The following is a 15,988-nucleotide window of genomic DNA, read 5'->3' on the forward strand; positions in this document are numbered from 1 at the left end:
ACGTGAACCAGTGGTTTAAGATTACTTTGCTAAATGCACTGAAATGTTAGCTCCTCAGTTGTCTTCAGCCACAGTATGGAATAAACAGTAGAAACAGCAAAAGGAAAAGAATTAAAGTTAATATTAATCTGAAAATAGAAATGGTCTTTTTAAAATTCTTAACTCTAAAAGACTTCAAGGTGCTGCAAAGGATCAGTTATTTGCTATTTGATTAGATCAGTAAGCACACTCAACTACCAATAGAGGAACTCATTTCACAGAGCAGTGGGGCACTGACAGATTTCTGAAGCCCAAATTCGAGAGAAGCCATCAGCTTCAAACTCCAAGTCAGAGTTTGAGGCTTCAATCTTGTATTCATTAAGGTAACTTTGACGAAACATCAACAAAATGGGTTCCTCGATAAACAACTAAAGCAGCATCAGTGATAACATAAACCTACAGCAGGTTAGTTTTCATGCAACACAAAAGAAAATTGGTTTACGGAACAAAGAGCGAGAGAAGGGAGTAGATGTTGGGGAAGGGAGGGGGATCTGGGAATGCCACAAAGGAAAACAAGGCATCACAGATGGAGGATGGCAAGGACAAGGAGCACTTCCACCTTCAGGTTTTCCAGGTCTTTCTCGTATTTCAGCCGCAGAATGGTTACGTCGCCCTGCTCTTCGCGCCGTCTCATCTCTTCGGTCATGACTGAGACTTGGGTCACCAGCTCTTGGATGCGCTCTTTCAGGGTTAAGGCGTGATCCAAAGGTACGTTGTCATCTGCTTCATTCCTCCCTGCAGTTGCTAGATTCATCATGCTTCGCAGCTCTTCCATTTCCCGGTCAAACCTCTCGAGGAGACGACTCCTCTCCCTCTCGTGCTGCTCCTTCAAGTTCTCCATACAGTTCGTCAGCGAGTCAATCTCTTTGACATTCTCTTCTGAACGGAGACGAAGTGTCTCGTTGGCTTTTGCTATTTCCTGCCTCAACTTATCAACTTCCTGCTCGTAGCCATCTTTGACTTCTCGTAGCTCTTTCCTGTGCTCGGCTATCATACCATGAAGCTCAATGGTTTTATCGACTGAATCAATGGATTCTCCTTCAATCTGAATCGGAGTTTGAGACCCTGGGGCAGCTTTCAAATACGCCTCAGACAGTTGACTTTGAAGATCTGCCAATTTGGACTGAAGCCCACTGGCAACTTCTCTTAATTTTGGACAATTTGGACAATTCAAGCCAGGCATCTTTACTTCTTCCTCTTTTTTCTTTAGCTCTTTCTCATACTGGACTTTGAGCCTAATAATCAAGTAAGATACGTATGCTTCTTTGAGAGATTCACGCAGATGTTCAGAAGATTGTGTTTGTTGGCCAAAGCTCGCTAATGCCAAAGAATGGAGTTTGTCATCTTTATCGAGCTTCAAACTGGAGGCAATCTGCTTAAATCTCTGCGACTTTTCCTCCAGAATTTCTTTCAACTGTTTAAGAATCAGAGCATTTGTTTCATTATCAAGCCAGCTATACATCGATCCCAAATCGGTCACTCTGTCACTTCCAACGTCTGCCTGCGAACAAATCCTCCTAATCAAGAGCATGAAACTCTTCTCTGCCATCATCTGTTCGTCTACCCCCCTGTCACGGCTCTGTCCGTCTTCCTTTGATTTTGCTACAGTGGTGCCCAACAGTTGGCTCCAGAACTCTCCCTTTAACACCAATGATGCATCTTTTCCACTCGGGTAAAATGTCTCTTCCTCTGAAGAGGAAAATAAAGTGCTTTTTAATTCACCAAGCATACTCTCAACATCAACATCTACCTGTTCTAACATTTCTACAACCCGATTCATCGATTCAGACCTCATCTCAAACTCTTGTACTACTTTCATTAAAAGTCCTTTATCCTCCACATGCTTCTCTTCTGCCTCAGATTCAGCATCCTTTTCATCTGTACTCATGCTCATTACTAGCTTCTCTCTTAGCACCCTTACTTCATTTTCTGCTTCTTCTAGCTTCTCTCTGCTGACCTTCTCAATCTTCTGATTTAGTTCAACTAGTTCACTGTTCCTAGCTTCTAGTTCCCTACAGCGCTGCTCTGTAGTCTGAAGGCTTGACTTGGTCTCAAATAACTTTGCTTCCGAGGCTTCAAGCAGCTCTTGGAGTTGCTCTTTCTCTGGGTTTAATTCGTCATCTTCATAATCTCCCTGGAAGCCCAGACCTTTCAGTGTGGCCTCTCTTAACTGTAGCTTCTTTTCAGTGTCTTTAAGGATGCTGCCAAGCTCCTCCAATGTAACGAGCGCTTCATGGAGCCTCAAGGACTTCTCATTCAACTCCCTCTCATAATACTCCCTGTCTATGGCATTGGCTTGGTTTTCAGCCAGTTCAGCTTTTAGTCTTTTCAGCTCCTCCAAGACAAGGTGATGCTGTTTGCCACCTTGCTGGCTGATGAGCTCAGCTTTCAGTCTGTCTATCTCTCTGTCAGCCTCAGTCAGTTGATTTATTATCTCCTGACATCGCTGTTTCAATGCTCCATTTTCACTAGTTAAGAGTTCAATCTTCTGAGACAGCATCCCAATAGTTTCATCACTCGACTCGGAGTAGTTTTCAGTTTTGGGCAGAAGACTGTAGGAGCCCTTCAGGCTTTCAAAACTTTGCTTGTGAACTTTCCCCACCATGTCCTCCATGGTTAGAAGACGAGCTTCATATTTGCGGATGCTCTCTCCAGCTCTAGCTAAACTCTTTTTTATGGTTTCATTTTCTAACTCCTGCTGGTGCTTCCAGGTCTCCAGCAGCTTCTGAAGTTGATGCTTCTCTGCTGTGTCTTGATTACAGCTATGTAATTTCAACACTTTCGCCAGCTCCTTTAGAGTCAGAGGATTGTCGTGCGTTAAGTCCTCTAGTTCTTGAATAGCCTCTGTGGTGTCCTGGATTAAAAAGCTAACTGGCTTTTGGACAAGTTCAGGGGGAGGGCCTTCCAGGATGGATGTTTTGTGGGATTCAGAAAAGTAAGGGTCCTTGATGGGAAGGTGAGAAAGCGAGAGGCCAAGCTGTGCCTGCATATTGCGCTTTTTCAGCTCTTGCAGCTTCAGGAGCTCTTTGGTCTCCTGGTACTTCTTTGTTAAACTCTGCGCTTGAGAACTAACCAGTTCGGGCCTCTTCATCTGGGGCGTCACATCAGCCTCCAGACCCAAAGGTTGCTCCAGCTTGGAAAAGGGGACCAGACAGTTGGTTAACACACAGCAGGGGAGACACAAAGCTTGCTTATAATTTCCAGCGCTAACTACTAATTATTTCTCTTTAAATTATTATTATTAAATTAAAAAGTGACATTACATTAAGCATTCCCACATAACAATACCAAATTATGCAAATGAACAGAGATTCAAAACAAATCCAAAAATTTCTTTTGGTTTAAAGGTGTAAATTAAAAGCAACTGAAAGATTTAAATAGCTGGGGTTAGTTAATACCAATAGCATGCACATTTAATGGTTAAAGGTTACTTTAAGTGGTAAGTAATGCAATATTAGTTTCAGCTGAGTGGTTTATTCAAGTATAGAAAGGCATACCAGGTCCTACAAACACACATTTCACAGGTTTCACGTCCAAGTCTGAGAGGAGATAATGAAATGCATTATGCAGCTCAAATCTAATGCTTCAAACACCCTCCCAACTTTCTCAAATTCACTGTCTAGAGTAAGAGCACTATACTTGAAATCTGCCAAAAACAAAATTATATATAATTTACATATATATGTATTTAAAACATCATTCAGCCTCACTCTGTAAAAACCCATCCATACATCAAAACACAGGCAAAGAAATCGACATCATACATTTATGTCAGTACACTTCTACATATACAATTTGTTAAAAGAATAACAAATGGATGTCTTCATAGCAGTTAATAGAAGAATCTGATGTCCATGCAAATGAGTAGAATACAGGCCAAGAGGTTATTATTCCATGTCAAGACAAACGTTTCAACAAGTGAAGCAATCGTGCCAGAGACTACGCAGGAAAATGTCACTCTAAACTCAAAGACAAAATTCTCTTCATGAACTCGGCAAGAAACCGAAAAATGAATCAAAAAGAAAACAAGTTCTACTCAAGTTTCGCTTTTTCCATTTTCTATTGCTATAAATTGAATGATGAAGTCAAAATGTAAAAGAAAAAATTACAAGGAGAAAAAAATGCCATCATTTCACTTTTCTAATTTTGATTTCATGTTCATCTTTTTGTATTGATTCTATGAGAAAAAACTAAAATACAGTAAAAGTTTAAACACACTTCAACATTATTCTTATATTTTTGTGTCTGTTTATCACTTTTCACATGTAATCAACACTTACAGTGAAATAAACCTCTCCAGAAACAGCAAAACTACAGTCCTTTGGTCCAAAATCGAGAAAATGACTCAAATAACTCCTCGCCTGATAAAGTAAAAACCTACAACACAAAGCGAGCAGATTAACTAGTTTAAGCCAATTTAGTAATGAAATCTTATCGTTTTCCACATGCAATGAAGTCATGCAAAGGCGTTTATCTGTAGCCACTTTGTAGCTTCGTCAGTTTGGTTGCGATTTTCTCTCGATAAAATACAACATGCAGAAGATGTTACGAAATGAAGTAGAAACCACGGCTCAGTTAAGAATGCACTGATCGAGTTTACAACAGGACTTCCCATAAGAGCAGAATAAAGGGACAACTCACCGGAGAGATGTAACCAGATCGGTCATCCTGCTCTCTCTGCAGAGCCATTCTCAGCTGGATCTCCAGCTCCTGTTTGTGCTTATTTGAGTCCAGGAGCTGCTTGTGGCAGCTCTTCAACTGTGCCTTCAGGTCCTCAATCTGTAAAAACGGCAGCAAGAATATTAGAATATAAAATATATAATGTAGTTGTGGAAAGTTGTGGGATGATCTACCCTTGCATGTTAGGCCTCTTCTCTTTCTGAATTTAAAAGTCTTCTTAAAACATATTTATTCGCTGAAGCCTTTGGCATTGATTAGAGGGGTTGACTCAATTTGTTTTAACATGTTTCGATTTATTTTAGTTTTTTAGTTATTTATTTTATCTTATCTCATTTTAATTTTCTTTACTTATGCTATTAGCATGTACAGCACTTTGTGAACTCTGGTTTTATGTTAAAGTGCTTTATAAATAAAGGTGGTATGGTATGTAGTATATATCTATATCCATCCATCCTCTTCTGCTTATCCAATTCAGGGTCACGGGGGGGCTGAGCCAATCCCAGCTGCCATAGAGTGAGAGGCAATTTTGAATCGCCAATTATAATAACCTCAATAACTGCAGCAAACGCCCAGTTATTGGTGCTGTGGGAGAAGGCAGAGTACCCAGAGAGGAGGGAGGAGACCATGCCACCCCCCACAGAAAGGCCCTGACCATACGGTTATTTGAATAGGAGACTTAAAGACAACCTGAATAAATGCAAACACGTATTTTTACAATGATGATTTCATTTATTAAAGAAAAAGCTACGCAAATTTATTGGCCCTATGTAGGAAAAGTAAATTCCCCCTAAAACTAATAACTGGCTGTGCTACCTGTGGCACCAAAAACTGCAACCAAGCATTTGCAACAACTGCAATCAGTCTTTCACATCACTGAGGAAGAAGTTTTGCCCACTCTCCTTCTTGTTTTAGGTCTTGTAAAAGCCTCTCAATAGGATTTCAGTCTTTTTGTTTTGGTTTTTAGAGCCCCACACCATCACACCACCACCACCGTGTTTGACTGTTGGTAAGATGCTGGCTTCATTGATTCATCTTTCACTTGTTAAGCAACTAAACTGTTACACTACAGAGTTATTATTCATGATTATGTTATACTGTATCCAGCAATCAGTTCAATGACAAGTTTAAATTTACTGAAGCTCTTAAACCGATTAAAACTAACCAAATAAAATCTAAAATGCATTTCCCCCCTGAAGCTTAAATACAGGCTTAGCTCGGCACTTGCTGACTGGATTCTTCACTCTGTATATTTGAATTTCACTCAAAACAACAGCAACAATCTAAATCAAACAAGGAAACATACCCCTTGCTTATAACTCTCCAGTAGCTGCTCCAGCTCTACAGTCTCTCTAGGTTGCACTGCGGTGGGCAGCGGCACCCTCCTTTCCTCCCGCATGGGCGTCTTCTCTACCTGTCGCCAGTGTTCTTCGATCACCTCCTCCACCATCTGCTGCCTCTCCAGAGATACGGGACCTAGCGAATCCGCAGGTTCGTCTCCCCTCTCATCATCGGTCCTCCCTCCTTCTTTAACCGATGCAGGGTCCGAGCTTGTCACGTTCTCGTACCTCTTCCGTCTCTCCTCTCGTCTCCGACTGCGCTCGAGCTCCCCCATGTCTGCCTGGAGACTCTCGGCTTCCTGCGCCCGCTGTTGAGCCAGAGCCTGGGCTATGGGCCTGAACTCTGCCCAGTCAAACGTCTTAGAGCGGCCTTCTCGCCTGCGCTCGCGAGCTCGGCTCTTAATGACTCCAGAAGTGGCTTCTTTGTCTACAGATGAGGCCTCAGAAGAAGGAGAGTCCTGAGTGACATCTGGTCTGACGAGACCCTCTAAAGGAGAGAATGAGCCATGATCCTCGGTCGAGCTAAACGGCAAAAGAAAGCAAAGTGAGTTTCTGCTTTCCTGTTCTTTTTTCATCTCTAAACTTGAATCTTTTATACATGAATATTACACGAAAGCATTGAGTTTCTTGATAACTGAGAAGCATGTGTTACAGAAAACTGTGACTTGTACCCACCTTGCCACATCAGGGGCAGTGGAGGGTCTGACATTCTTCATGACTGCCTGGATCCAGTTCCTACGTATGCCTGCTGTCATGGCAGACAGAGTGTGCACTCCTTCCTGCGTCTAAACATGAAAAAGCAGCGTGAAGAACACACAGAGTGATGAGAAAGAGCGATATAGAGAAGAGATGTAGCAGCCAAAAAATCCTGAATAGATTTCTCTCTTGATCGTAGCAGATTCATTAGCGCTTCTCTAGTAGCAAACCTGGAAAAGTAAGAAAACCCAAATAATCCTGCATCACTACAAATACAGTGATTTCTGTGTTTGTGCCTACAAACACAGCTGCAGCATGTTCATAGATGTCCAATGAACAACAGCAGTTCAGAATAAAAGTTATTTCGTGCGCTGCTGCCATCGTTGATTGTTAAGTCAGAGTTGATGGAGCTGCTCCAACTTTCCAAGTTGGAAGCCTGACTTGAGGGGGCGTTCCAGTTAAAAAAAAAAAAAAATTCCAACCAGGAAGTTGGAAATTCTGACTTAAAGTTGAACGCACCACGTGGAGACGTCAGCTCATGGAGCTGTGTGGGTGCGTATAAGGAGGACTAGCAAAAGTGCCTGCAGCACTTTCCAAAGCCTTCATTCAGTATTTAGTGGCGACTCAAGGAAAATTAATATAAAACATAGAGATGTTAGTAATGTGCGTGTGAGACAATATTCAGGGAAAGTTTCCTGCAGATTGGGGGGTACACACACACATTCTTACATTCTGAGTCACCAAGCAGTTTTTAAACTGGATCTGTGATTTTATGACTGCATTTATAAAGCGAACAGACAGCCTCACATTACTGTTCACACATAGGGGCTTAAGATGACCACTTTTTGGCAATGCCTTTGAAATAAAATAAAATACATGAAATGAAAATGTTCTTCTTGTTTAAACTAAATACTGAGTGACAAAAAACACAGATGATGAGACAATATGACATTTTACTGTGGATATCGAGTGGAAAATCTGGCATTTACCCCAGAAGACGAGCAAAATTACATGTTAAGTATTGCTAATGGTTAAGTGCAACAAAATCTAGAATCAAACACACGAACTGATACAATGTCATCACACTGAAAGATTTTTCCTTGAGCAGAAAGGTTTGAGACAAAACAGGCAAAGCCTCTTACATGAATCTGAAAGCCATAGTTTCGCTGAGCCTGGTATTCAGTTACATTGTAGCAGGTGGACAGGTCGATCTCACCATCCAGGTCAGAGGCCTGAGTTACACAGAAACAAAGACGTATTTTAAAGGTAGAAGGAAATAAAAACATAAGGTGTGAAAGAGACCAAATAAGCCCACCTCCTCTGCGATTGAATCCTTGTAGTATCTCAGGCTGTGATCAGTCAGCACAAACCAAAACTTCTTCCACTTGAGAAAAAAATATACAGTTTAAAAACAGAGCTGTGTAATACAGCAAGTCACATATCGAGTGTCCACACAGTCCTGTGTGTCAGTGTAGAGTTTGTCTCTTTATATATCTTATAAACAGTATTTTAAAGCTTCCTAGCAACACCCTCGTCTTTCAAGTCCATTGAAGATGGAACATCAAAGTGTGGCCACAGGTGTGTAAAGTAGGGCTGGGTATCGTCACGGATTTCTAGAATCGATTCGATTCACAAGGTCCCGAATAGATTCGATCCACGATTCGATTTGAATCTGGGAAATTTTGACAGTCAGAAATATTATAATTCAGATCAGTGCATTTACATATTTTTGTATCTATAAAAAGGAAGCTGACACACGCAAGACTTTATCAAAGGTGTGAGCATCACAGCAGAGGCCTTTGTGTCATCTTTATAATCAGCGCAAAAAGGGCGTGAACACAACGCGCGGACCCGCCGACAGATCAGAATCAGCGAGCTGTCGGCTTTCAGCCCCGACCGTGTCCGTGCCGTCAAGTGAGAAAGGCGACATCTAACTGATTCTGATCTGTGGGTCGCGCTGTTTTTTTTTTACGTCTTTGTGCAGAATCCGTGTTCCTGCTCTCATTTACTGTCTTAGCTGTTTGGTGGTTGCTGAAATTTTGTGAGATTTCACCAGAGATTCTGTCATTTCGGGCAAAATAAATTTATATTAAAAAATCGATTCAGGATTTTAATGAATCGATTTCACGTTATCCAAGACAGAATCGATTTTAATCGATAAATTGATTATAAAAACCCACCCCTAGTGTAAAGGCCATCGAACACTACAGACAGACAGTGACTCAGGTTTTTGAACTCTTGTTTTTTTTTTTTTTGAAGACTCCAGCAATCATTTTAATTTAGCTTTCAGTGGTTAATACTATTTTCAGTTTCCTCTTTACGTTTCTCTTAATGAGCTAATAAAAATGGTACCTGGCCTTGCTCGTCAAGTTTCACCATCCAGCCTTTCTTGAAGTTCAGCAAGTCCGGCTAAAAAATACAGAAATAAATCAATAAAGACAGGATACAGATTCGAAGAAAACGTCACAAAGCAACATGTTTTTCATTCATCGTTCTTTATTAATGTGTTGCAGCAGCAAACCACCACCACCCATCTTCATTTTAAAAGAAAGCATCAATAAGGACTTCAACTTTTCTCACAAACAGCGCCTAAATAAAACGAGAGGTAATGCTAGTGGCAGCGTGTCAAATTCAAGTTCAATGCCTCACTGCTAGCATTCAAAAATCAGCAGCAGCTAAAACACATGCTCACTCAGTCGGCTGCAGGGAGAAGTTGACCCTGCCAGCGGATCAGACAAGGATGAGGATGTAAATGTGGACCGCTGACTGGGGCCAACTTCTGCCACATATGCTGCAGGGCTGTGCTGCCCACAGAACCCAAGTGCTCAACACGGTGTTGCCTGACACACACACACACACACACACACGCAGACACGCACACGTGAACAGTGACCACAGGAAGCAGTAGGAAGTTGTGACGGGCTCATACACACTCAGACATAGTCTCTTTTTTCCATCTTAGATCTAGCAGGATGAATTCACGCAGCATAACAAACTGCACACAGAGAGAGCAGGATGAGAAGAATAACCTGGAGAGAAGGGGGAGAGCAGGGGGCTGCGCCGCGCTCTGCAGCACGGGGGTTACAGCACCCTTGCACCACCACAACAAGGCCAAAGGAACATTAGGAAAGAAATCATACATTGATAAAGTTTGTCAGGGGTCACAGTTGGTTTGTATCAGATATTCTATTTAAAGTATGACTATGGCTGATGGAAATAAGACATGATCAATATAAAGTCAACAGAACTTGTTCCAACCTTATTTTACCAGAAAAGGGCCGATGATAATGAATTTAGCGCTACGTCGTGAGCAGCAGCACATGTGCTAATGTTGGGGCTGCTGTAGTTTTACAAACCAACACATTAGGAGCACGAGTGAAATAAACAACAACATGACAAAACTAAATGCTAACGCTCCCATCAAAGCAGCCCTCGGCTCAAAAGACGACAGTGTTGGAAAAAAAGGTAAGTGGAATTCAGTAATGTGGAGAGATTTTACATATTTAAAGTCAGAAGAAGGATCTGAAACAGTGCCGTCCTTGCACAGTTGCCCGTTTACCTGCACAATAAACTGCAAGGACAGTTACTTTCTCCTGTAAAATGCTGCAGAAGGTTTTACAGGAGAAAGGTTGGATCTGAACAGCTGACTGAAGTCAGAGAAAATTCTGTTCATCTGAACGGACCATTATCTACTGGAGAAACATTTCGCCACTCATCCAAGTGACTTCTTCAGTCTTCTGAAGAAACTTTATAGAAATTGTGATTTTAATCATAGACAGAAAGCAAAATTTTATTACATATTATGTTATATATTGATAGAATGAAAAAGTATAAATAAAAAATCCTAACTGTGTATTAGACTGAGCCATACAGAAGAAGATTGGAGCCATTGGAAGAGGAGGGGGGAGACCAAAATAGAAATTGAGGACTTCTTTTGGACTTTTTTGAAATCTGACAATAATCTCAGAATTGTGGTTAAAAATAATAATAATAGAAAAATACTGGCCCTAATCCTCTTCCATAGTTCCAAGAGGCAACCTCTAGGGCTGAAAAATAAGCCTGCTTAAAAAATAAAAATAAAACTTCCAGTTCCTTTAAAGGTCACTTAAGATTTGCTCCAAAAACAAGTCAGTCCCAATAGACTCTCATTACATTCACCATTTAGTTGGACCTTTGGGGTATTAAAAAATATATTTTTATTTGGTAAGATTTAAAATTAGGGGCAGGGCTAGTTTGACTGTTGTACAGCAAGCGGACAGCTATGGGCTAAGCCTCATATGTTGCTTGGTATTAACTAGAGATGGACCGATCCGATATTACGTATTGGTATCGGTCCGATACTGACCCAAATTACTGGATCGGATATCGGCGAGAAATAAAAAATGTAATCCGATCCATTAAATATCAAAAAAGCACCTCACAAAACTTGCTACGCGGCGTAACTCGGCTCATAACCGTAGCACATCGCAGCAGTGTGCATCACGTGATAGAGCGGCTGTGTGTATTTGTAGCCTTGCTAGCAAACCAGCATTTCATCTATGAGGACGTTTTCCCAGAGAGAAGTAAAGCAAGTGTGTAAGTTCATCTCTGAATGTCTGTAAAGCATTCCCACGTTAAGCTTAACAACCATACCTGGAGCGACTGCCTCTCTCTCTCTCTCTCCTGCTGCTTCAATCGTGAAACAGCTTAATGATCAGCTGATCGGCTTTTCTGTCGCGAGTCCGTCTCTCTTCTTAGTTTTTGGCCCACTTCTCACCAGAAAGAGGAAACCAGCGGCTGAACAACAGCAGCACGTTTAAGCTTGATAAGCTGTTGTTAGAATTTATTTAATATTACTTTCTACAGCAGGATCTTTTTCTACATAGCTGACGGCTGGTAATTGTGCAGGGGCGGATATAGCAAAGTTTAGCCAGGGGGGCCAATAGGGCATGAACAGGGAAAAGGGGGCACAAAGACATACTTTTCTTTCTTATTCTCATTTAAAATGTCTAGTTTTTAATAAATAATTATCTGACTCTTACAACCAAAGTTTTAATCTTGTGTAAAATATATAGAAGTCCATTACTGTATATAGTAACTGTTAAGTCTAATATACCCTAGTAAGCTATAGTACTTTTTCCTTTGGGAAGATACCATCTGTGCAGTCTGCAATTCTGTTGAAGAAAGATGTTGAATCTATTTAATTATTCTTGAAAAATAATTTATTTTTGTGCATTTTCCCCCTGCATCAAATTAAATTTGATTACATCGATTAAGCATCATGAGCTGGAGGGTGGTTCCCTATTTTTTTTTTTTGCTGGGAGTTTGCAACCCTATTAGTTAGGTTGCTTAAAATTTCTTCTAAGTACTCTTTAAAATACCAGAATAGGGAGGATGGAGCAGGTTTAACTTTATTAGATTGATCAGTGTTGCTGAACTATGACATATTTTGGACGCAGTGTATTTTTTACATACAGGTATAACAGAATAGCTTTAGTGTTGTTATTTATTTAAACTTGAGTATGAACTTATACAAAATGCAGCAAGATATTAAAAAAACATTTTGTTGATTAAAAAACACACTATATCGGATTCATATCGGTATCGGCAGATATCCAAATTTATGATATCGGTATCGGACATAAAAAAGTGGTATCGTGCCATCTCTAGTATTAACTAGCTATGTCTATGTGTTGAACATCTGCAGTTTAGCTGAAAAAGACTGCTAGCTGACAACTGAGCTAGCTCATTGAACACTCATCCAAATAGGACACCCAAGATAAGTGTAGCCAAATGCTGACATTTAACCTCCAATGTGGGATCTAGAAACCAGCAGGTATCTTTATGGTGGCTTTGTGCTTCTTTTATTTACAGTGAACTCTAAATGCTCAGTTTCTGACATTTTTCCCCCTCTTAGATCTAAATGATGCCAAAGAAAGGGAGCATCCTTCACACGGTCACTTTAGGCATACAGTGCTGGTTGTGTGCTCCATCAACCTGCTACTCAAACCTACTGTTTGCGAAGGACAGCCAATGAGCAGAAAGTTTTAGATAGTGGCTGGAACTGAGGGGCTTCACAAGACCCAGTAATGAAATCAAAGAACTATTTTGAGTTGTGAGACTACGTGTAGCGCAAAAAGAGTAATATCAAGGTGGAAAAGAACAATAAACCCATGTGCACCGCTCCACTTGCACCATCAGTGTTAATACCTCCACTAAATCTGTCTATAGAATGTTTTCTATTCAATTCAATTCAATTCAATTTTATTTATATAGCGCCAAATCACAACAAATGTCGCCTCAAGGCGCTTCATAGATACAGAGAAAAGCCCAACAATCATATGACCCCCTATGAGCAAGCACTTTGGCGACAGTGGGAAGGAAAAACTCCCTTTTAACAGGAAGAAACCTCCGGCAGAACCAGGCTCAGGGAGGGGCGGGGCCATCTGCTGCGACCGGTTGGGGTGAGAGAAGGAAGACAGGATAAAGACATGCTGTGGAAGAGAGACAGAGATTAATAACAGATACGATTCAAATTCGATTCGATTTCTGTGGCATATTGTTGGGTGACGTCTGCTGAGAGTTTGCTCAATGTTTAATTCTCCTAACTGTGTTACCTAAGCGAATCACGCCTCTTAGGCTCGAACAACAACAAGCCAGCGATCTCTCTCTGCTCGGCTGAAGCCCTGGCACTGCGGCTGACCTCTGATCCTCCGGCTTAACAGAACAAGAGCAGCTTTGTTTACGAGGCCGCAGACAGAACGCACTGACCTTTCAGTCCTGGAGCGTTCAGGTCTGAAAATTATTAGGACAAACTTTGAACCTGCTCCTTTATTCATCACCCTATTGAACCATATTCATTACTGGTTCGCCGCGGCTTTTAGCAGCAGCATGGCTTTAGCAGAGATTACAAAACAGTGAAATAAGACACTTTACTATTTGTGGATTAAATATTAATATCAATATTCAACTCCCACTTCAGCCAAACAGTCCTGATAAACTTACTGTTTGCTACCTGCACAAGCGTCAAGCAAGCTTAAAACTACCTTTGCTAAGTTGTTGAAGACAAAACAAGAGTCAAAGTAATAAACTGGATTTAGACGCGATGTGTGGAAATGTGAAACTTCATGCGTACTCTTAGTTGCTGTCTATGACAGTTTTCATGTTGTTCTCCAGCTTAACTATATTTTAAGTAAATTAATAAATATCTTAACATATTTATTAATATCTAATCTTTATTTAGATATTGAATAATATCTTTAATATTAAAGTTGATTCATTTTTAGGTTTTCCCTAAAAATAATTCAAGATTAAAGGGGACTTGCTGCCATTTCCTGCTCCATATTTTGTATTCATGGATTTGTAGCATTTTATGATTCACAGTGTAAAACATAGATAAAGATTCATTTAATGAGCCTTGGTTCTTCCCCTCAGTTCACACTGACTGAAACAAGTAGTGCTTTTTCAGCAGTAACTACTCGGCAGGCGGTTCCAAGCAATCTGAGGTGATCCGAGGATGTGACGTCGTCAGACTGCTGACTGAACGGCTAGTCAGCAGCTTCATTCGACGAGTCGTGAGAGCATCCCCTTCACGAAAATCTAAAACTGTCATTTTTGAAACCAGCAACTCGGGAAATGGAAGAAAAACAAACAACAACACGGATGTCCTCAAGTCTGACAAAAAGCCACAGACCGAGCAACATATATACCATCGCATACAAATTAGGGGTGGGCGATATAAACGATATAAATTTGGCCAACGATAGAGATTTTGACTATACCGCTCTATCGTGATAGCGCATGTTGATGATGTCATCAAGCTGCGCCTGTTTTGGTCGAAAGCATCGCAGCGGCTACAACCATTATCATCTGCAAAATATGCCGACAGTCATAGCAAAGAGAGGAAGCACTTTTGAAATATGGGGAAAGCCGAAAACTGCGCTTCCTCCACTTCCGTAACATTGATTCATTAATGACTTTTATCGAGTGGAAAAAAGTTGGCGTTCATCCTCCAGCTTCACTGTGCTAATGTTATGCTAACATAGCTGTGTCGCTAACAATCAAGTAGCACAACATTATATACCAGGTAGTCCAACTTCAGTAACCCTGCAAACGCCACTGCTGTTTAGTTTTCTCTCTTCATTTATGTTGGAAGTGGCAGCAGAGCTGTACGTTTGAATTAGTTTCAAAAATCTCTCAGAACATGCTACATCATGTTTAGGTGTAAACTAGCGAGCTAACTTCCTGTTAACTTCTAACTCCGTTAAATGTAATAAATTCTGTTTTCATGGATGCCTGGATGTTAAACTTAATTGTTACACCTGGTAAAGCAGCAAAGGTGATGCTTTTATTAAAGATTAAAGAATTTAGACCGTTTTTAACTCTGTGTTCGTTTGACTTTGGGACCTGAAGGGATGGAGTTTTGGACCCAGATTACTCCGCGAAGCTCCTCACTACGGCCGCCATAATGCTCTGAAAATCCATCAAGCAGTGCGGCTTACCAAAGTTGTACTAAAACATTTTAACAGATTTCTGCCCAAATCGGTTCGAGGTCAGTAAGCACAACCAGAATTCATACATAAGGCACACTCTTGATTTTTGAGAAAATTAAAGGATTTTAAGTGTGCCTTATAGTGTGGAAAATACGTTATACAGAAGAAAATAATAAATCGCGATATATATCGTTACCGCACGTGCTTGAAATCATATCGCGATATGAATTTTAGGCCATATCGCCCAGCCCTAATACACATGACGTCGTGTGATGTTTGGCCGGGTTGCTATAACTACTCCACTCACGTTAAGTGGTACTTGATTGTAATGAAAAACAAGCTGTAATGAGTCGTGATGCATCAGCTTGCATGGTTAAGCTGTACATACTCTGATGTTTAACATGAGCATCCACCACTGTCAAAGTTTACGAGGAGGGAAAGTGTTTGTTTTTTTAAAGGAAACCTACCAGAGTCCGTATAAACGGGGCTCTTTTAGCCCAGTGAAACGTCCCTATGAGTGGCTTTAAATGTAAACATTACACAACATGTTCAATGAATATAAACAAACTGCGGTGCTGAAACTTTTCAATCATCTTATTTATTCATTAAAAACCACAAACAGTTTGTTAGGTAACTAATGTGTAAGACAAACGTATAACACAACAAATGAATAATGATGTAACGCGGGATGACGAACTAACAATTCCCATCAACATGCTGAGCAAACAACAGCAGCTGACTTCTTATCATCTCCGCTGCCAATTA

General features: G+C 40.7%; 1 protein-coding gene and 1 long non-coding RNA gene across 6 annotated transcripts in view; both read right to left on the reverse strand.

The window, feature by feature from the left end:
• Positions 1-15,988, reverse strand: part of LOC146513199 (uncharacterized) — a 115,098-nt gene that overhangs the window by 25,021 nt on the left and 74,089 nt on the right. The window lies entirely within an intron of this gene.
• Positions 1-15,988, reverse strand: part of mpripb (myosin phosphatase Rho interacting protein b) — a 50,701-nt gene that overhangs the window by 9,493 nt on the left and 25,220 nt on the right. For 3 of the 5 annotated variants that reach the window (XM_085169318.1, XM_085169320.1, XM_085169319.1), the window contains exons 10-16: positions 9,105-9,161; positions 8,068-8,136; positions 7,895-7,984; positions 6,732-6,841; positions 6,023-6,578; positions 4,681-4,818; positions 599-3,172 (exon numbers count right to left, since the gene is read on the reverse strand). In XM_085169318.1, coding sequence (XP_085025444.1) covers positions 599-3,172; positions 4,681-4,818; positions 6,023-6,578; positions 6,732-6,841; positions 7,895-7,984; positions 8,068-8,136; positions 9,105-9,161 — 3,594 coding nt within the window. The remainder of the gene's footprint in view (positions 1-598; positions 3,173-4,680; positions 4,819-6,022; positions 6,579-6,731; positions 6,842-7,894; positions 7,985-8,067; positions 8,137-9,104; positions 9,162-15,988) is intronic. The other 2 variants (XM_085169321.1, XM_085169322.1) reach the window with 2 other exon arrangements.

Source organism: Neolamprologus multifasciatus, chromosome 8, assembly GCF_963576455.1.
Source record: "Neolamprologus multifasciatus chromosome 8, fNeoMul1.2, whole genome shotgun sequence".
NCBI classification, from domain to species: Eukaryota; Metazoa; Chordata; class Actinopteri; order Cichliformes; family Cichlidae; genus Neolamprologus; species Neolamprologus multifasciatus.